The 21598-nt window shown below is 51.0% G+C and overlaps 1 protein-coding gene across 2 annotated transcripts in view; it reads right to left on the bottom strand.

The window, feature by feature from the left end:
* Positions 1–21598, bottom strand: part of ANK1 (ankyrin 1) — a 244079-nt gene that overhangs the window by 103033 nt on the left and 119448 nt on the right. For both annotated transcript variants that reach the window (XM_064370007.1, XM_064370006.1), the window contains exon 2: positions 5152–5253. In XM_064370007.1, the coding sequence (XP_064226077.1) occupies positions 5152–5253 (102 nt within the window). The remainder of the gene's footprint in view (positions 1–5151; positions 5254–21598) is intronic.

Here is a 21598-nt window from a genome sequence, read left to right on the forward strand (position 1 = left end):
CTCTTATCTGAGTTCCAGGCTCAAATATCCCAACTGCTTACTGTATATTTCTGCTCGCATTCCTCAGAGCCTCCCTACCGGGATCCATGTGCAGCCCTGCTCTTGGCCCTTTCCCCCGTGTTTCCACACGCCGCTCCACTCCCGGCATCCCGCATCTCCGCGGATGGCGCCACCACCCACCTGCTGTGGAAGCCAGCCCTCCCAGGGTCATTCTCGAGCCTCCTTCCCTGCAGTGCCCCATCCAATCCATCACCCGTGCCTGCTGGCTCTGCTCCATCTCCACAGCCATGACCCTCATCCAGGCTGCCCGCACTTCCCTCCTGCGACTGCACAGCTGGGCCCTCCACGAGGTAGCCGGTGAGACCCTTTAAAGCACACCCCTGATCACATCACTCCTGTACTTGAATCTGTGGTTCACATCCCTCTGCGCTCCGGAGAAAGACTGGACTCCTTCATGTGGCTTCTCCAAGGGGGTATTTTCAACCAGGACACGGCAATACAGCCTCACAGGTGTTAAATGCTGAGACGCTCTACTCCTCACCAGTGGCCACTGCCGCAGGTTCTTTTTCTTTTTTTTTTTTTTGTGATGGAGTCTCACTCTGTTGCCCAGGCTGGAGTGCAGTGGTGTGATCTCAGCTCACTGCAACCTCTGCCTCCTGGGTTCAAGTGATTCTCCTGCCTCAGCCTCCTGAGTAGCTGGGATTATAGGCACCCGCCACCACACCTGACTAATTTTTTATTTCAGTAGAGAAGGGGTTTCACCATGTTGGCCAGGCTGGTCTCAAACTCTTGACCTCAGGTGATCCACCCACCTTGGCCTCCAAAATGCAGGGATTACAGGTGTGAGCCACCACGCCCGGCCTGCCACAGGCTCTTAAGTACCCCTATCCCTGCTGCTCTGGCCACTGTCCCTTACCCGAGGCCCCTTCCCCTCAGTCAGCAACTGCAGGGTTAACGTGTGTTGCAGCTGGTGAGCACACACATGCATGCACACACTGCTCTGGCCCGGGGTCACGCTGTCCCAGGTGTTTGTAATTTCGACTTCTAGTTTAGATTTGGGGGTATATGTGCAGGTTTGTTACATGGGTGTACTGCATGACACTCAGTAGTGAATACGGTACCCAATATTTAGTTTTTCCACCCATGTCCCCCTCCCTCCCTCCCCCACCCATAGTTCCCAGTGTCCCCTGTTCCCATCTTTACGTCCTGGTCTTAGTCACTGAGTGTTGTGACTCTCGCCCCTGCCTATAAGCTCCAGCACGATCTCAGCTCCGCCTCGCCTGGCCTCTCATGCTATCTGCGCTGCGCCCACTCTGGCCTTCCTTCAACCCTCTGCTTCTTTCCCTGCCTCTGGGGCTTTGCACAGGCTGCTGTCTAAGACAGGCATGTTCTCCTTTGCTTCACCTCCTTCGGCCCTGCTCCTCCCTCAGCTCAGCCATCTCTTCCTCATGGTAGCCTTTTCTGACTTCTGACTCTAGGGCAGGCCTCTCCTATATTCTCATAAGATTCTCTGCCTTCCCTTCATGGATCCTAACATGGTTTTTGGTGTGCATATCTGTTTGTGTGATCATTTGATTAACAAGTCTCACTGCCAATAGACTACAGTTCAGAGAGGATAAGGACTGTGACTTTAAAAAGGACTGATTCTATCCCTGCAGCCCAGCTCTCCATACACACACACGAGTGCACGTGGAGATGCACAGGAAGCACACTGGACACAAGCATTTAAAGCACAATCAATTTTAAAACCAGCATTCATATAAGGGGCTCGTGTAGGCGTGCATGTGTACGTTCTTACATATAAATTTCTTCTTTCCCAAAGACATGGTAACGATTACGATGATAGAGCATTAGTAGACCCAGTCTATGCAACAAGGAGCTGCCCTGAATATTCAGATGTCTCTTATATAAGCCAGGAGTTTCTCTTTCCATGCTACTTAGAGTAATTACTTCCTATTACGGCAAACAGTACACATTCCTTCCACAAAAACATACTATTGAAAGTGTGTTACTTATGTAAGAATCAATATTTGCCCTGTTACTGCCACCACGGTCCATCAGCTCAGAAGATTCAAGCCGAAAGCAAATTCTCTTCCCATGACCCTGGGACGAGAGCTTGCTTTTATGCATGTTTTAAAGAGCAGAAAGCTCTGGTCGAATTAAGAGGCTGGCCCTGTGCACATGACGCCGCTGCAGGCTTGTCCCGCTGGGTGCACTTGTGTGTTTCATGCAGGCGTGGGTTCAGCCACTGGAGTCCTGCTCCCGCTACCAGGACTCTCCCCTCAACAGCAAGACCAAACTGCCCTGTGCAACCAGAATGAGATTCAGGCAACCCTGACCAGCTCCTTTCCAGGCGCGGCCACCTGCAGCCATCCGCCCTGCTCAGCCACAGACCGTAAGACAGGGACCAAGAGGGCCACATCTGGCAGCCGTGGACTTAACCAGGAGCAAGAGGCTTTGTACTTGGTGCAGCCTGTCTTTCGTTCCCTTCTGACGCTCATTCCCTAACTTGCAGCAGTGGCCTCTTTGAGAGAGAGGCCAGGCTTAGCCAGGACTGCAGTCTTGAGTTTGAGGCAGGAGCCTCCCCTCAGCCTCGAGCAGGGCTGACAGCCACTTGTCACTGGCGCTGAGCCGATCGGAAATGGTGTCAATAAAGTGCAAATAATGCCTCGGTGCTTACTGCTCTCTGAGCCCAAAACGGACCAAAGAGGTGCTCTGAGGAGAGAAGGCAGAGTGACAAGGCACTTACACCCAAGTCCTCTCCAACGGGAGACCAATCAGGACACAGCCATTCCCCGGGCGGCAGCAAAATCTTCCAATTTCACACAGAAAATGAGCCCTGGCTCAAGTCTCACACACGTTCAGTTGTCCCCATTTCAGCTGAATGGATTCCTTTGAGAGCTGGAACCTTAACCCTTGGAAGGCCTCTGAAGGTATGATTCACCTCCACTGAGCACTGCACTGCGGAGAAACGCATCTGCAATTCTCTAGCCACAGCAGGAACAAAGAAAGCCTGCAGGAGTGCATCTCCGCAAGCCCAAGAACGTGTCCCAAGCGGAGAGACAGAGCAATCCCCTGCCTACGGGGGGCTGGGGCAACACAGCTGCAGCCCGTGCAGCTGCTTCTGGGGGTGCGGAGATAGGAAGGTCCCAGACTCCATCTCCTGAGCAACGCTCACACCAGGGCTGTCACCCTGACCCTAGACTTTGCTGCATCCACCTCTTGGCATCAAAAAATGGGCTCCGAGTTTCAACCTGCTATGCGAAGGCAAGCCTGAGCTCTGGATGTTTGGTTAGAACCACCACAATGTCCTTTGGGCGGCAGATATGTGGATGTTGGCATTTCTGGGTGGAGGGATGAGAAAAGGGGCGGAGTCCTGGATCCCCATCCAGTTTGCAAACTCCAGTCAGGTCCATGTACGTCACCTTCCCTCTGAAGAGCACTGCCAGGAGCTTTGCTTCCTAACACACGCTTCTGTTTCCTATCACACACCACACTGCTCCATCCTCTCTGATCTTTCAGCTGTGAATTTTTGCCACTGCAAGACCAGCTGAATCCAAATGGGGTCTTAGCCCTAGGAGTGAAGGCAGGTAGTATTTTGCATTTTATTTTATTTTATCTTTGACATGGAATCTTGCTCTGTCACCCAAGCTAGAGTGCAATGGCATGGTCTCAGCTCACTGCAACCTCCGCCTCCTGGGTTCAAGCAATTCTTCTGCCTCAGCCTCCCAAGTAGCTGGGATTACAGGCACCCGCCACCACACCCGGCTGATTTTTGTATTTTTAGTAGAGACGGGGTTTCACCATGTTGGTCAGGCTGGTCTCAAACTCCTGACCTCAGGTGATCCACTTGCCTTGGCCTCCCAGAGTGCTCAGATTACAGGCATGAGCCACTGCACTGGGCCGTATTTTGCATTTTAAACAGAGGCAGGAGGGCAGGGAAATAGAGGATAGGGGGACAAGACAGAGGCACATTGTCCATGGAAAACTTAACCTGCATTTGGAAAATCTGGCCCTGCTAGCTTGGAAAAGTCACCCAAGCCACTAAAGTATGGAGGAGGCGTGAGGACATTATGTTAAATGAAAGAAGCCAGTCGCAAAAGTACAAATACAGCAGGATTCTGCTTCTGTGAGGTCCCTAGAGTAATCAAATTTGTAGAGACCGGAAGTCGAAGAGTGGCCACCAGGGGCTGGGGAGTAGAGGGAAATGCAACATGAAAAGTGTTCTGGAGATGGATGATGGTTACATAATAATATGAATGGACCTGAAGCCACGAACTATATGCCAAAAAAATAGTTAAGACAGGAAATTCTATGCTGTATATTTCACCACAATTAACAACAAATTTTTAATGGCTAAGGTGGTTTAAAAAAAAGTTGCAATGGGTGAAATGTATTCTAAATCAGAAACAATTAGCACGTATAACTAAACAACTTAATTGGCAGGCAAATATCAACAAACACACACAAAGCCTGTCACCAATCCACAAGCCCCAGCCACACACCTGTGCCCTTCCTGAAGGGTCATCTCGCTCTCATTTAGTTGGATATTTGGCCCCAAGCCTGAGTCTCTGCCCTCCAGCCCAAACCCAACACATTCCGTTTCCCCGCCAGTCCCTCCTGAAGCCAAGCCTCAGCTATGTCGCTCGGGAGCCCTGGAGAGCCTCTGCGCCAGCCTCGTTATCCTCCACCCAAGCCCACCCACCTTCATCAGCCCCTGACCCAAGCGGGGCCTCATTCACCAACTTTCTTCTCAGGCCAGTGGAGAACCCACACAGACTGCCAGTGGACAAAGGAACCTGAACGTCCCTACTGACACAGCATCTTTCAAAGGCTCTTCCTCCTGCCCAATTCAAAGGCCACATATTCTAAGACAACAGCGGGACCGACTGCAACTTCTAAGAGAGGAGGCCGCAGGGGATCTGTGCGGGCCTCGCGCACACTGTTCGGGCATCAGCCCTTCTCTGTGGGGCCCTGGGCCACGACGGGAGTGGAAATACCGAGGTTAGGCCCTTCCGCAGGCAGCAGCCCTGGGGGAGTTTTGAGGCCACTGGGAAAAGGTTAATAGAGGCAGTTTCAAAGCTCTCAGGGAAATGGCATCAGCCAAGAGCTGCTTTTTAGAGACAACAGGCCTGCCTCTATCCCACTTACCTGGTTACAGGTGTTAATATCTACCCCATTCCGCAGGTGATCCAAAGCTTTGTCCAAGTTACCTGATCTTGCTGCTCTCAGAAAGCTGGTAGCAGCATCAGCCTGTGAGGAAAAACAGCAGGCGGTGAGTGTCCTGTGTGCGTTAATGACTTCCCCACCCCATTCAAGCCCCGGGCCCCTGCAGCAGCTTCTGCACCCTCTGACGTGGCCCCCTGGTGCCCACAGTGACACCAGGTATGCACAGAAGCCCTATAGCCCTGGTTGGACGGCTCTTGGGGTGAGCTGCCTTCGCACCCAGGCCTCCCTTCTTTTAATTTTTGGTTTTTTGTTTTAAGAGAGAGAGTCTTGCTCTGTCACCCAGGCTGCTGGAGTGCAGTGGCACAGGCGCAGTTTGCTGCAGCCTTGAATTCCTGGGCTTGAGAGATCCTCCCAAGTAGCTGGGACTACAGGTGTGCACCATCATGCCCAACTATTTTTTTAAAACTTTTTTGTAGAGACAGGGCATCACTATGTTCCCCAGGCTGGTCTGAAACTCCTGAGCTCAAGCGATCCTTCCACCTCAGTCTCCCAAAGTGTTGGGATTACAGGCATGAGTCACCACACCTGGCCCCCTTTTGGTATGTTTATAAGCAAACGTTCTTGGCTTGGACTCAGGGAAGAATCAGCCTTTGAGAGGGAGCCCATTCCGATGGCAAGTGCGCAACGCAGCCTGGTGTTTCCCTGCTCTGAGGTTTCAGGGGCTCCACGGTCTTGCTAAAGAGTCTGCAATATCACAGAGGTCTCTGGCCCCAGGAGTCTTGAATGCAGGCACCAAAGAAACCAAGCATGGGCTCTTTGAAGCTGTTTTGTGTTTTTGTTTTTATTTGTTTGTTTTTCCTTTTTAGAGATGGGGTCTCACTATGTTCCCCAGCCTGGTCTCCAACTCTTGGGCTCAAGCAATCCTCCTGCCTCAGCCGCCCAAAGTGCTGGGATTAAAGGCATGCATCACCATGCCTGGCCCTGTGTTTTGTTTTTTAAGTAGACAGCACATAGCACTTACTATGTGCTAAGAGCCGTTATCAGCACTTTACATATACACTCAAACCCATATTCAACCAACTGTGGATAGGAAATTTGCAGGAAAAAAATTAAAAATAACAATACTAAAATAAAAAGTAATACTAACAGAAAAGCACTGCTGTGCAACAATTATTTACAAAGCATTTACACTGTATTAGGTATTATAAGTAATCTAGAGATGATTTAAGGTATACATGAGGATGTGGGTAGGTTATATGCAAACACTGTACCGCTTTATATAAGGAACTTGAGGATCTGTGGATTTTGGTATCTGCAGGGGTTCTGGAACCAATCCCCCACAGATTCTGAAGGATGGCTATAATATATATTCACACACATGCATGTGCACAGGTATACATTTAACACTTGTTTTAAATACCCAAGAGGTAAGTAGGATTGCAGAGTCCCATTTTACAGACGAGCAAACTGAGGCACAGAGAGCATAGTGCCTTATGCAGGGTCCCACAGCAGGGAGGAGGCACAGCAGAACCCAGATGCAGGTAGTGTGGCTCGGAAATCCATGAGCCGGACCTCCCAGCTCTGCGGCTCAGTGTCAGCTTTAACACCAGGCACCCCTCAACTAGATTTCTTGAATGAGAGTGAAGCCCTTCTGTTCCTTAGCTGGTGCTACGTCACCCACCCCATGCATCTCAGAGACCCTGCCCCCAGGAACATCTGTTTGTTTTAAAGATGAGTGACAGCCAGGGAGAGTGAGAGCTGAGGACGATAAAATAAAGTTTACTAATTGATATGGTTTGGCTGTGTCCCCACCCAAATCTCATCTTGAATTGTAGCTCCCATAATTCCCATGTGTCATGGGAGAGATCCAATGGGAGGTCATTGAATCATGGGGGCGGGCTTTTCCCATGCTGTTCTCGTGATAGTGAGTAAGTCTCATGAGATCTGATGGTTTTATAAAGGGCAGTTCCCCTGCACATACTCTCTTGCCTGCCACCACGTAAGACATGCCTTTGCTCTTCCATTATCTTCCACCATGATTGTGAGGCCTCCCCAGCCACGTGGAACTATGAGTCCATTAAACCTCTTTCCTTTATAAACCACCCAGTCTCAGGTACGTCTTTATTAGCAGCATGAGAACAGACTAATACACTCACAAAGACAAATGTAATGGTTAAAGCCCAGTCCTAGGGCATTGGCGCCAGCGGCCTAGGCTCAGAGCCACTCCACTGTGTCTAGCTGAGTGCCCTTAGGTACGTAGACACCCTTGGCTTCCTTTTCCTTATCTGTAAGCTGGGGAAAATAAAGTCTTTTTTGTTCCCTTTCATGATGCTTAAAGGGAATAAACAGCGCTTGGCACATAGTTACACACAAGGCTGAGTTGAAGGGGTGAGAGTGGTCGTATGACAAGGAGGAGCATTTGATGCCATTCCCACACAAGACCCACACCCGGTGGCTTCCTCTCCTCCTGGGCACTCTGTCTCCTTCCTCTACGTGCCCTCCTCAAAAAAAACATGATGCAGTGGGCTGAATAGTGCCCCCCAAAAGATATGTCCACACTCTCATCCCTGGAACCTGTGAAGGTGACCTTTTTTGGAAAAAAAAAAAAAGTTTTTGCAGATGTAATTAAGTCATGGATCTTTAGATGATATCATCCTAGATTACCTAGGCTGGCCCTACATTCAATGACAAGTGTCCTTAGAAAAGACAGAAAAGGAGAAGACACACACAAAGGCGCACACATGCGCACATACACACACATGCACACACACACACATGTGCATGCACACATGCACTCACACATACACATGTGCACACGCACGTATACACACAGAGGTGAGGCTATGTGAAGACAGAGGCAGAGACTGGAGTGACTTTAGCCACACACAAGGAAGCAAAGGACCCCTGGGCAGTGGAGAAGCATGGAAGAGGGCCCTGAAGCCCTGGAGGGAGTGTGACCCTGTGGAGGCCTTGATTTAGACCTCCAGCCTCCAGACGGCCAGAGAACACATTTCTGGAGCGTTAAGCCACTAAGTGTGGAGCGATTTGTTACAGCAGCCACTGGAAACTAATACACACATTAGTGATGACCACCTTTGAACACCCTTGAACACAGAAGACTCCAAATCTACAGCTGAAGACCAAATGGAACTCTCATCCTCCTCCCCAAAGCAGCACTTCACGTCTTCGCCACTGAAACAGGGGGTCCCCAGGGCATCAGCAGTAAGGTTATCTGGCCTTCCAAACAGGAGGGTCCTCCTTCCACACTCAGGTGCTGCCCACCACCCCCCACCCCCTGCCCACAACCCCAGGCCCGCAGAAGTGCTGCTTCCTCACTCTGCCTCCCAGCCAACCTCCTCCACCACTGCCTCACTGCTCTTCCCCAAATCCTGACTTCCTACCAGCCCCCCGCAACCTTAGGTCCCACATGGGCCCCCTATGATGTAAATTCAAGTTCAAGTCCAAGCCCTGCGGCTGCCCGCTGATGACAGATGCTCACTCATCTCGCCGTCTCCACGGTGGCAGGAGGGCCCCTTCCCCTCGCCTCCCTTGCCCTCTGTGACACTCCCATACTCTGTCTACCTCCTGACTTGCACGTTCTTCCTCCCAGGCCCTGAAGCTCCGTCTCATTCTCACTCTGGTTTGCTGATTCCAATCTTTTTTCCGTTCAAGGCCCCAAAGGTGGCTACTTCCTGCACAAATGACACTGTGCTTAGACTCTCAGTATTTGCCATGTTTAAATCCAGGAACCACAAAACAGGAGCTTCTTGTTTCTTAATGCATTTAAAATATCTCTTTCTCTAGCTATTTAATCCAGGCAAGACTTGTCTCCCCAGACAAACTGTTTGCTTCTTGGGGCAGAGACAAAGTCTTCCGTCTCTTTTGAATCCTCCAAAGTGTTAAATGCCTGCTGGGCCAAGGCCTCCCTTGACCTAAAGCACATGGCATTCACATCCTAGGTGCCTCAGCGAGGCATCTGTGGGGCAGGAAATAGTTCAGAAATGAAGATCAAACTGTTGGCTCTCCAGCCATGAGCTGCGTTTCCAGAGAAAACCCAGTCAAGGTTTAGTCTCTCAGATAAATGTCTATTTATGCCTGCTGATTCAGAAAGTCTGTCTGGATTCAATTATGAGGAAAAAGATTCTATTATTCCCCAAGAATAAGAATGTTAAAGACATGTTTCTCCCATCAATTAACTACCGTTTACAGTGCAATAATCCGATTCAGGCTGAAAGCCTGAAGGTGGGTAGATAAAAATAGATGTGATATTCATTGATGACACTGTTTGACTGTTCAAAGCATTGAATCCAGGAAGCAGATGAGAATATGCATGACAAACTGGCTGGGTGCTGTGGTTCCTGTAATCCCAGCACTTTGGGGGGCTGAGGAGGGAGGATCACTGAGGCCAGGAGTTAAGACCAGCCTGGTCAACATGGTGAAACCCCCGTCTCTGCTAAAAATACAAAAAGTACCCAGGCATGGTGGTGCATGCCTGTAATCCCAGCTACTTGGGCGGGTGAGGCAGGAGAATCACTTGGACCTGGGAGACAGAGTTTGCAGTGAGCCGAGATTGTGGCACTGCACTCCAGCCTGGGAGACAGAGCGAGACTCTGTCTCAAAAAAAAAAAAAAAGGACTATTTATGTCAAATAGACAAGCATACAAATAGAAGTTAAGGGAAGCCCCATCTGGACTAGACTGAGGAAGGCTAAACCATTCTGCCATTGCCATAATAGAATACTAGAACTATAATACCAACCACTGGGTCAAATGCATTACCAGCATTATAGCTTTTAATTCTTATCTCAACCTGCGGGGAGGTATAATTATTTCCCCCATTTTAGAGGTGATGAAACTGAGGTTTGGAGAGGTTAATAACTTGCCCAATTTCTGCAGATAAACACTCGGGGTGATTGAATCCAGGGGTACCCCACTAAAGCCTCTGCCTTTCCACTGCCCTTGACCCCAAGGGCATGCCTGGTAGTTTCAAGCCTGAGGGCCAGACAGCCCAGACAGACTGGCGGCTGGTCAGGCCTACATGCCCCTCCCAATTAAACAGTCAATCCACAGCAGAGCAAACATGCTGGGAGTTCCCACTAGGCCCAGGCTCTGTCCCTGGGCACTCTATTCAGACCAGGACAGGTCTCTAGAAAGGAGAGATCTAGTTCCAGCCCTTCTTGTCACTGATGATAAAATGAAGGCCCAGGGAAGTAAAGTGACCAGCTAAGGTCATCTCAATAGTTAGCGGTGAAATGCAGTAGCTAAGCCTTTTTCTTTTTTTTTTTTTTGGTCTTCTACAGGCAGAGAGTAGTCAGGACTCGGCAGGATCCTCAGGGCATCTGGGAGAGGTGAACTGCAGATAACGATGCCACTCACAGTAGCAACTACGAATCACTCGGTTTAATTCTACAATGTATTTACTGGGGTCTTATTTCAAGTCCAATATCCCGCTAGGGCAAAGAGAGAATAATAACTCGGAATATAGGTCCTTGCCCTCTTGATCTGAACAATCAAGTGCCTGTGTTATAAAGGGGTCATCTGTGCATGCATGCACCGTGGATCCTTTCCACGAGTATTCACTGAGAACCCCTTAGGGGCCAGGCAATATTTCAGCTACAGAGCAAATGGCCCTAGTTGGGATGTGACTCATCTTTACCATCTTGTTCTGCTGAGCCCCTACTGCCCATCTATCTAGTCCAACTGCTCCAGTTCAATGACCTGTCCTCGGTACCTCCAGCGTATGCAACAGGGCAGAAGGAATATCCAAAGAATCCAACGTGCTCCATTCAAAATATTTACCTGAGCACATACTGACCCGAAAAACAACAGCAACAAAATATAAACCTGATCATCTCCGGGCTATGACAAACCGGAGCAGAATGACTGGCCCTCTCCACATCTCATCCATCCCCAGACCAGAGGGCCAGGAGGCCTGCCTGTCTTCTGGTGTCTCTTCCCCTCCTCATCTCCAGCTTTGTTTTAATCTAATTCTGCCTGTGTGCCTGTTCGGGGGTCTGCACACAGCAAACATTCTGCTGTGCCTGCATCCCTGCTGCCTAATCCATGTGATGTCCCTGAACTTCCTTTCAAAACAAAACACCAATACTTTCACAAAGCTCTCCCTAGGTTTGAAGCACACCACATAAATTAATTCACTCCCTCCTCGGAATAATCTCACAAGGCAGGTGTTTTATTATCTCCTTTTTACAGATGAAGTAACCAAGTCCCAGAAAAGTAACTTGTCCAAAGTCACACAGGGCTTGACCAGGATTTGAGTTTAGGTAGCATACTTCCAGAATCTTTCTCTTAACTATTGTGCTACACTGCTTCCTAGGTCAATCATTTCCTTCCCTCCCTCCCTCCCATCTCCCTCCCTCCTTTCCTTCCTTCCTTCCTTCCTTCCTTCCTTCCTTCCTCCCTCCCTCCCTTTCTCCCTTCCTCCCTTCCTCCCTTCCTTCCTCTTTCTTTGTCTGTCTCTTTCTGTCTTTCTTTCTCTCTCTCTCTCTCTTTCAAGACAGGGTCTCCCTCTTTCTTGCAGCGTGGTTCCCCCAGTGGTGCGATTATAGCTCACTGCAGCCTCAAAGTCCTGGGCTCAAGAGATCCTCCTGCCTCAGCATCCCCCTTCCCCGCTAACAGCTGGAGCTACAGGCATGCACCACCACACCTGGCTAATTTCTTTATTTTTTGTAGAGATAAGGTCTCCTTATGTTGCCTAGGCTGGTCTTGAACTCCTGGCCTCAAGCAATCTTCTCACTTGAGCCTCCCAAAATGCTGGGATTACAACCTTGACCACTGTGCCAGCCTAATCATTTTCTAGTGCTCATAAGGGTCTCTCCAGTTCAGCTCTGGCTGGAGAAAGCCTTCCGCCTAGGTTTGGAGGCTGTGTCGACATCAGGAGGAAGGAAATGGAAGAGAAGGAAGGGAACAGAATTCCTCCTAGGACTCAAGTTCTCATCAAGCCTGCTCTGAAAGGGTGGTGAATCCTGGTTACCTGAGACACCCAGACTATTATTAAACTTGCACTTCCGGAGCAGATACTAATATAGCAATAGATGGGGAGCAAGGGGGCTACGGTATCCTGGGAGGGAGAGGCCGGAAGCACGCTGCAGAATGTCAACATGCTGTCACTCACGAGTAAGGGATGTGCAGAAACACCGGGCAGGCACATCTCTCACCTCGGGGCCTCCTCACACCTTCTCTGGGAGTTGGGGTGCCCTAAGTTTTCCCCAGGACAGGTCACGACTGACCTTCTCAAGATCTTTAGTGCAAAATTCCTGTCTAGAAAGGTGAATGGAAACTGAGCTAATATCAATTGCTGTAAACAGCAAGAAGGCAATACCACTTTCCCAAAGGGCCTTGTTGGAGCAAAATGCAGCTTCTTGAACACAGCCATTGTCAGAGCTCTCAGGAAGAAACTCCAGGTCCTTTCCTGGGGGAACTGCGGCCCAACCCGGAGACAGGCAGCACCCCTGATGTGGCGTTGTCTGCTTGTGCGTGGGAGGTCTGAGAGCCTCACTGGGTATCAGGAAAGACAGCTATCCCCAGCCAGCACACCCGGGTAGCCCTGCCTTTACTCCCTTGACGATGGAGAGACAGAGGTGAACGCTGGGCCCTAGTGAGTGTGTGTTTCATTATGTTTCTTTCCTTTTGCCTTCCAGAAAGTTGTGCTCTTACAGCTTCACAAACTGTCTCCAGGCACCCCAGTCTGACTGCCACTGGCAAAAATAAAATGAACACGCTAAAGGTGTCGATGAGGAAACACGACGCCTGAGCAGGAGTGCTGGGCTCCCTCTTAATCTCTCAACCCAAACTCAGAGCCTTGGGGAAATCCCTGGGGTTCCCTGTGCTGTCTGCTCCCCGCCCTGGAGGCCTGGCAGGGTGGGCTGGGACGTCGCTGGGGAAGACCTGGCTGGGACGCGCTGCTCGGCCACTTGATGCTGTGCTCATCTAAGGCCCCAAACCTCCATTTCCCCATTGCTAAAATGGGGATCCTGCCGGGGGGCTGCGAGGATCTCGGGGGACAGCGGCGGGGAGCTCCAGGCTTGCCAGGGCGCCCAACAGGTCTGCCTTCCTCTGTCCCCATTCATTTCCTGCTACCTGGGGGCCGCTGGGCGCCTCGCGTTTCTGAGGTTTAGGGGCCAGACGCGCCGCAGACCAGGGGCCCGCCCAGCCGAAGGCCGTGCATTCCCCACCCCCGGCTGAATCTGCGCGGCCAGGCTCTCCCCCTGGGGTGAGGGGACGAGGCCTCGGCCAGGGCCCAGCCCCCCTCGGGGCACCCGGGTGGCGGCTCCACGCTCCTGCCTGTGAGCCTCTCCCGGGCCGGCCACAGGTCCCGCCGCCTCCCGGCCCCGTCTCCAGCCCCTCCGCGGCCGCAGCCTCCAGGCCAGAGGAATTTTCCCCTGGATCCTGCTAGAAGCCTCGGCGCCCGGCGTGAGGCAGCAGAAGGGCAGCCCCGGCGCGCGTGCCCGCACCCGCCAGAGAAAGTTGGCGCCGGGGAGCCGGGCGCGGAGCCGCAGCCCGCAGGACCGACGCAGAGCCCCGGCCCCGGCCCGGATCCCCGCGCCCCGGATCCCCGCGCCCCGGCTCCGGCCCAGTGACCGCGACAGCTCGTGCACTCACCGCAGAGTCTGGCCCGGACCTGCCCTGTCGCGCTGCCATCGTCCGGCGCCCGCGCTGAAATCCGAGCCCGGCTCCCGCTCCCCCTCCCGGTTATCTGCTGGGCGGCGCGGGGAGCGCCAGCAAGTTACGCGGCATCTGGCTAAAAATACAGGCGCCCTCCGTTCGCCCGGGCCCCGGCCCCGGCAGGGATCCGATGCGCCCCGGCCCTGCGCTCTCCCGCCCGCCCGCCAGCCGCTAATGGGATCTCTTCATTTTCTCTCCATGATTATGTCAGATGGGAAAGTTAATGCGAAGCGCTCTCTGGAGAGCAGGCACCTGCTGCCAAGCCCTGCGGAGGGGGTGCGCGCGGGGGCGCGGGCGGGGTGCGGCCCAGCTGCAGGTGCCGGCCGGCGGGCGGGCGGGCGCGGGGCGGGCGTCCTGCCCCTGCGGAGGGGAGGCACACACGTCCAATGGAGGTGAGGAGCTCCAAGCTGCATGGCCTCCCGCCCTGCCTCCCCCCGCCCCGAAAGCCCGGGTAAATGGTTCCCGGAGCCTGCCGAGACGCGGCCTGGGTGAGCCCAGCGAACTCTATTTATGCCCCATAACCGATTTGCATGTTTTGAGCTCTTCTATCGTGTCCTGCGATACCAGTTAATCAGCCTATTCCAGATTCTGCCTGAGAGCCGCCACGCGAGACGCAGCTGGGTTGCAGGAGGGCAGAGCTGCCACTCCCGCTGCCTCCCGCACTGCTCTGACGCTAGCGGTGAACTAGCGTCACCCGAGGCTGTGTCCTCGCAGTCAGCTTCAGTGTTCTGGCCTGGGACCACCATCACCTTCTCATGCCGTCATTTCAGGAGCAGATGTCAAAACCCATGTCTGGGGTTTTGGGGAAGTCTTGGGGTGACATCATGAAGAGTAGGCTCAATTCAGAGCGATGAGGGAACTGTCAGTAAAAGCAGTGTCAGGTAACTGGGCCCCTGGCAATATGGCTTGTTCAGATCATAGGTGTTTTCTGTCATGAGCCAGCTTCGTGCCGGCTTCAAATCACAGTCAAGATACAATACCAAATGCTCTTTTCCTGTCCCCCTCTGCCCTGACATTGTACAGTACAGCTGTGCATTGGTGAGGAACTGGTAGGCTGAGCACCTATTAGCTGATGGGCATATTGCATTATCTCATTTAAATCCTCATGGCCACCCCATAAGACAGGCAAAGCTACTGCAGTTGGATAAATGAAGAAACTGAGCCCAGGGAGGTAACAGGTCAAGACCAAGGTCCCCACTAGTAAACGGTGAGTCCAACTGGTTCAGAGCCAAACTGACCCAAAGCCCTGCCACTAGCAGCACTGGCAAGATTCCTAACAGTAGTGTGCTCAGCGCCAGGAAGAGATAATGTGGGGGATGATCTTGAAGGATCATAATTCCAGCACTTTGGGAGGCTGAGGCGGGAGGATTGCTTGAGGCCAGGAGTTCGAGACCAGCTTGGGCAACATAGCGAGACCCCGTCTCTACCAAAAAAAAAAAAGTTTTTAATTAGCCAGGCATGGTGGCACATGCCCAATATTCCTAACTACTCAGGAGGCTGTGACAGGAGGATCACTTGAGCCCAGGAGTTGGAGGCTGCAGTGAGCCATAATTGCCACCACTGCACTCCAGCCTGTGTGACAGAGTAAGACTCTGTCTCTAAAAAAATAAAAATTTAAAATTTAAAAAGAAGAAAATACTGTGAGAGTATGTTACAAAGCCAGGCACTCTGCAGAACCATGCAGCAATTGGAGGGGAGGCAGTGTCCCAAGGAAGTATGATACAAAGAAAAGGCCAGGATGTTGTCAAAAGGAGGGATCTGAAGTGAAATAATACAACTAACTCCTCCTCATGGGGTTAAAAAACTGGTATTTGAAGACAACATTGTGAGGATTCTCCAGGCACAAGACCCTCCACAGAACTGGGGCTGAACTTGAGGATGGGTGCCCTCTGGAAGGCAGCAGCCCCTCTGGAAGAAAGTCACGAAGCCCGTTCCCACCCCAGGCACATGCTGCTAAGACCGCCAGGTCTCTTGCCTCATGCCTCTGAAACTACCTTCCAGATTTGCTAGAATCCTCTACATAGAGAACTCCAATTAATAAATAATGGTTACTGGAACAGCCCTGATCCCAGCCCAGTGGAATATCTCAAGGGATTCTAATGCACTGTTCCAACATTAATATTTACAGAGAGAGAGAAAACGCCCTGCTCAAATGGATGAATAATATATATAATACTTTCAAAAACACAAATGCAATTGACTTGCACAATGAACTGAAAGAGATACTATTTTTCAGCAACGATTTGAGGATTAATTGACACACTATGAGTTGCACATTTAAAATGCACAATTTGCTAAGTTTTGCATATGTATACCCATGAAACCATGGCCACATAAGATAATGGGCACAATCACCTCCAAAAGTTTCCTCACGCCCCTTGGTTAATCCCTGCCTCCTGCCAGCCAGTCCACATCCTTATCAAGACTTGGTATGGTCTGTCTTAATTCAGACATCCTAATAGATTACCACATGGCTAATTTTTAAAAATTTTTTGGTAGAGATGGGATCTATTGCATTTCCCCCAATAACCGATAATGTTTAACATCTTTTCAGGTGCTTATCTGCCATCTATATATTTTGTTTGGTGATGCAGCTATTCAAATCTTTTGTCCACTTTTAAATTGGAATGTTTGTTTTCTTACTGAGTTTTGAGAGTTCTATATATGCAGAATATCTTTCTTAAAGGTGAGACAAACAGATCTTATAAATAAAATATTCAAAGCTTAGTAGCAAAAACATTCCCAGTCCCATATTGGTGCTTAGTTCTTCTAATTCTTAAGCTATGTCTTTCTTTCTACAATGCTGTGGATGATATACAATCACAAAGAAAAAGATGTGATAGTCACAGTGGACCAGAAGCTGAATACAACCCGTAGCTCTCTGAGTGTAATGGGAAAGATGCTGAAGTATTATTAGAGGACTTTAGTTCTCAGAACTGCCAAGAATTCTTGACATTAGTCATGACCTCATTAGGGTTGAGGCTTTGAAGCTTAGACAGGCGATGAGTCAGGCAAGGCCCAAGAGGAGGAGAAAGGACACAACTACAGACTTGTTGCTCAGTGAGGCCTGGGGCTAAAGGAGCTGAGCTGATAAGGCTGGGTAGGGAGAGAGCCCTTAAAACCTAAACTCCAGCACTGCAGCCTGGAATGCCACAGTGGCGCTAATTACATGGTTCCCGGTCCCAGGTGTGGTGGCCTGGCACCAGAACATTATTATAACTGTCTCCCAGGCAGAGACAGCTTGGTTCTCAAGTTCCGAATTCCCAGTCCCTCTCCCTCGCTTTCTCCACCTACTCCCCTATGTGACTGGCATAGTGCTGGGCAGTGCTAGACACAGTGATTGCCGACTGGTGTTAGAAGAATGACGTCCCCACCACTTCCATGAGTCATAAAGAAACTGTAAGTCTTGGGGTTCGATTGCTACGGAAAAGATTTAGATTCCACAGAAAGAAATGTCCAGCTATAAGAGATATGTGACTTAACAGAACTCATTATTCAGAAAGAGGTTAATCTTTGCCGGAGATCCCTCAGGATAGAGAAAGATAACTCGCCCTTTGATCTGGCATAGAGACCACTGGGTAAGCTATACATCTTGGAAGGGTCTCTTTGGGCTCTAGGGATTCAGAAAGCTAAACTATTTTCTTTTCCCCATAACTGACTGCCCCTTCAACCTTCCTTCACGACCACACCCTTAGACCACAAATAATCATCCTGCTTCTCCTCTCCATTGTGTTTATACTTCAAGGCTGCACGTTTTAATGTAGGCATTTAGTGTGCTAAGATCTGCCAATGAGATCAAGACAAACCACCAGAAAGGAACTGATGGGCTGAAGAAGAGGCTGAAGACTCAGCAGACACAGGCCTCTGTTCGAGCCTATGGCTTCATGGAGTCTGCAGGCTTTTCCCATCTTGCTTAATATTTTACCGACTGTCTTTTTGCAGCGCTCTCTGCAGACAAGCATAATCAAACGCTGGAGGCCTCACCTGTGGGGTTCTGCCCTCTGAGCCACATGCAGCTACATCAAGCGGGGATGGTATGGGAGAGAAGAAAGGGAAGAAACTGTGCAGCACTTAAACCCCCAGCTCACTTCTGGCTTGGTGCAGTAAGCTGTTCTCAGGATAGACAGGGACTCTGGGACACTTGAGGGATTGCCGCTGCTGTGAATTCCTGCAGGGACTTCACAAGCTGGAAGAACACGAGTCTGCAGCAGAGAATCCCATCCCACACAAGTGGGATTCTCAGGCGACTCTGCCTCCCCAGGATGATTTGGGGGAATAGGTTCAGGCTGCTTCAAATGGTGACCAGTAGGGGACATGAGGTGGCTCCTCTCTACAGGGGCATCAGAGCTGAGATCAGGGCAGCCCCAGGAGAGAAGGGCGTACTGGCAACTCAGGCCCTGTGGCAATGACCGTCAGGCTCAACCCTCCTATGCAATCAACTCAAACCCAGAACTCAATAGCAACAACACGATTTGCTTTCTGGGCAGAAAGTCAGTAGGTCTCCCACAGTTGAGCTACACAGCTTTTGATAAAGGAAATAACTTTTCATCATCAGTTATTTCATCATCAGTTGATTTCTTCATCGGTAAAATGAAACTAACTTCACCCCTCTCTCCAATACTGGAGAATCATGTGAAAATGCTGACCACCACTTCCGGCACATGGTAGGTGCTCCATCAGTGACAGCTGACGCTCGTTTTTCCTCCTCCCTCCCTTTCTTCTCCACTAAACCTTTTGTCAAAGGTTAACATCTCCCTCAGAGGTGTGGAGTGTCACTGATTTTGCCTCAACACTGGAAAATCAGGGCCTCATCACGGCTGACCCAGGGTCAAACACCCACGGCCAAGATCAGGATCCCGAGAAACCTGAAAGCTCTGCTCTGCACCCAGACGTCTTGGGTTTATAATGCACCCTTTTCTTGGCAGCAAAGAAACAACGTGTGGACGCAGTTGTGTCCCCACACTCCCTGTCAGCCGCTGCCCTTGCAGTGCCCTGCCGCTGGCTGTGGCTCGCTGGCCCTCCTTCTATCTGTTCCGCCCCACCTACCCAAGGAGCTGCCCCCACTCCTAGAGACTCTGGGCACCACCGATAAGGGTGGGTACCAGGAACCCCACCCTTTACTGAGAAAGGCAGGCTGGTTTATCGCCACGCAGAGCCAGCCAGTGACCATCCTGGAGAATGTGTTGGCCACCAGGAGTATCGCTGTCGGGGAAATGTTATTAACTAGGAAGGAACTCTACGGAATGTTCCACACAAATGTCACATTGAATTGAATCAGAAATCCAGTCTGACCCCCTCTAAACCTGGTCATTCCTTCTCAACCTCGATGGTAGTGACAGAAGAAAAGGAGAGAGGAATGGAGTCTTGGTTGTTTTTCTATTTAACTTTGTGTGGGCAGGGCCCAGTGGTCAATTAAGGTACCCTGGGCACCCGGCTTGGCTGGAATAAGGGATGGCAAGTGCAGGGGTCTATTTAGAGCCCGGATCAGGCCCCACAGAGTTGGCACCAATCTCCATCATGTTCTTTTTAAGAGGGTTGGCAGCCCTGGAGTCTATTTTTAAACCCATGAGAAAGGTGCTGTGTGGATTCCAAAAAGGGCCAACATTAAACCCGAGATCCCTGAAGGAGGGAGGCACAGCTGAACCTAGGATTTTCTCTCCACACACAGGGGTTCCCCTTATTCCTGGGATCAGATATTGACTGTCCTTCCAAAGGGATCTCTTGGGTTACAGGCCCACTTTTGGCATGGCTTCCATGGTATTTGACTCCTAACGAGCTCATGAGCTGGAAAGGGTTTTGCACACTGGGTCTATTTTTCAGAATTGAGATTTTGTTTTGATATCCCCGACCCTCCGTGTGGAAAATCCATTGCTTTTTATGTATCTGGCATCTCTCCTTCTTCCTATTTTCAGATCCTACGCTCTGGAACCCCCACTCCCTCCTGCACTGCAGAGCCCACAGGCAAGAATTTAGAACAGGAAGATCCAAGGTAAGTCTAAGTTCCCCAGGTTCCAGCTCCCCAGAAACCCAGGCTCTGTGCTGGAGGAGGACAGGGAGTGGACCCAAGTGGCAAGCCTGCTGGGGACAGGATTATTTTCCCAACAGTGAGAAATAAACAGGCATCCAAACGCCACTGTTTCCCATCAAATAACCAGATGAAGCGAACAGAATGTTTTATCTACAATGACAAATTTCAGCTTCGGCATCCGTGTCTCTTTTTGGATAAGAAATAGAACGGGAATTCCTAAAGAACAAAATGCCTCGGGATTAAGCAAATGCTTCTGCTGCTGAACAGTTCTGGGACCATCCAGGACTCCCTGGGCAGGGAAGTAGGAGACGAGGTCTCTTCTCATCTCTGTTCAACTCGGAATCCGCAAGCCTGGCACAAAAGCAGCACTCAATACATGTTTCCTGAGCAGAACACGGAGCTCCCGCCAGGCACGCTCAAAACAACAGGCATGAGCCTTAGCACAGTGCTGGCCACACAACAGAGGCTCCATAAACGTTAGCTGCATTGGAATCCAGTCCATTCAGATCGCTAAATGATTCAGATGTTTGGGGCTGGTGGACTAAATTGTTTGTGTCCCCACGTGCTACTATGGCCCCTGTGGAAACATCCTTGGGACCACTGTCCTCGTCAAGACAGGGAAGTTCTGGGTGTTTCCCATCCCAGGGCCCGGGCCATGCTACAGATAAGAAGCCTCCACGCCCCAGCCTGCCCTGTGCATCCTTCCCCCACAATCTCCATCAGTCCTAAATTGCCAGTCCAAGCCCAAGAGAGTAATTCTGTTTCTTCTGTCCCGAGGCCATGAGTAGTTCACATCTCTCTGCTGAGGGTGGGAAGACGGTGGGGTGTCATGTGGGTGCCTACGTAGAATTCCAAGTGCACCCGCATCACCAGGCGCCCCGGCCCACGCCGCAGAGCCACACCACGATTCCCCACGCGCAAGGAACGAGCTGCATTTAGAACTGACGCTTCCGAACATATTGCGGATCGGGGAGCAGAGACTAAAGTGGAAATTACACGCATTTTGGAAAACATGGATGAGCGGCATTGCCAGAACGGGCCATTTACTAAACTACCTCCCGTGTTTCCAAACATTACGGAAACCTTCCTCGGCAGCCTGCTGGTATGCAGAGAGGAGGAGCGCACACCGGAGAGTCTGCAAAATCCAACTCCCTGGGGCGGTGCGAATAGGGAAAATAGGGACTCTTCTTTTTTTCCAAATTTCCAAACAGGCTTGAGTACTGGCAGTGAACCCCATGGCTCCGGAGTTTCTGAAGGATGCCAGGGGTCGACAGCCCCATGGGGCGCGCTCACCCTCGGCAATGAAGAAAGGCTCCCACCCTACCTTAGAAATGCAACCCTGCCTGATATGAGCTGCCATCTGGAGCAGGCAGGGCTGACCAGGGGGCCCCCTCAGGCTTCTCCTTTATTTGAACAATTCACCCCAAGGGACAGAGCCAGGCTGGGTGGCCCGTTACCAGCCAGAGAGACCTGCCCAAGATTCCAGAGGGCTTTGTGCCCCTGGAGTTTGTCCAGACTCTGGAGCAAGGCTTTCCCAACATGGGGAAGGCAGCCATTGGGAACTGGGCCTGGAAGGCCCCATCCACACCCTCTAGCCCATGATTCACCTCAGAAACAATGAGATACAGACGAAAGAGCAGGAAGATAATACTAGCTACAGTCAACAGGGCATGGTGGCTTATGCCTGTAATCCCAGCACTTTGGGAGGCTGAGGCAAAAA

Source organism: Aotus nancymaae, unplaced genomic scaffold (assembly GCF_030222135.1).
Source record: "Aotus nancymaae isolate 86718 unplaced genomic scaffold, 86718_ANA_hifiasm-v0.15.2.pri h1tg000097l, whole genome shotgun sequence".
Classification (NCBI taxonomy): Eukaryota; Metazoa; Chordata; class Mammalia; order Primates; family Aotidae; genus Aotus; species Aotus nancymaae.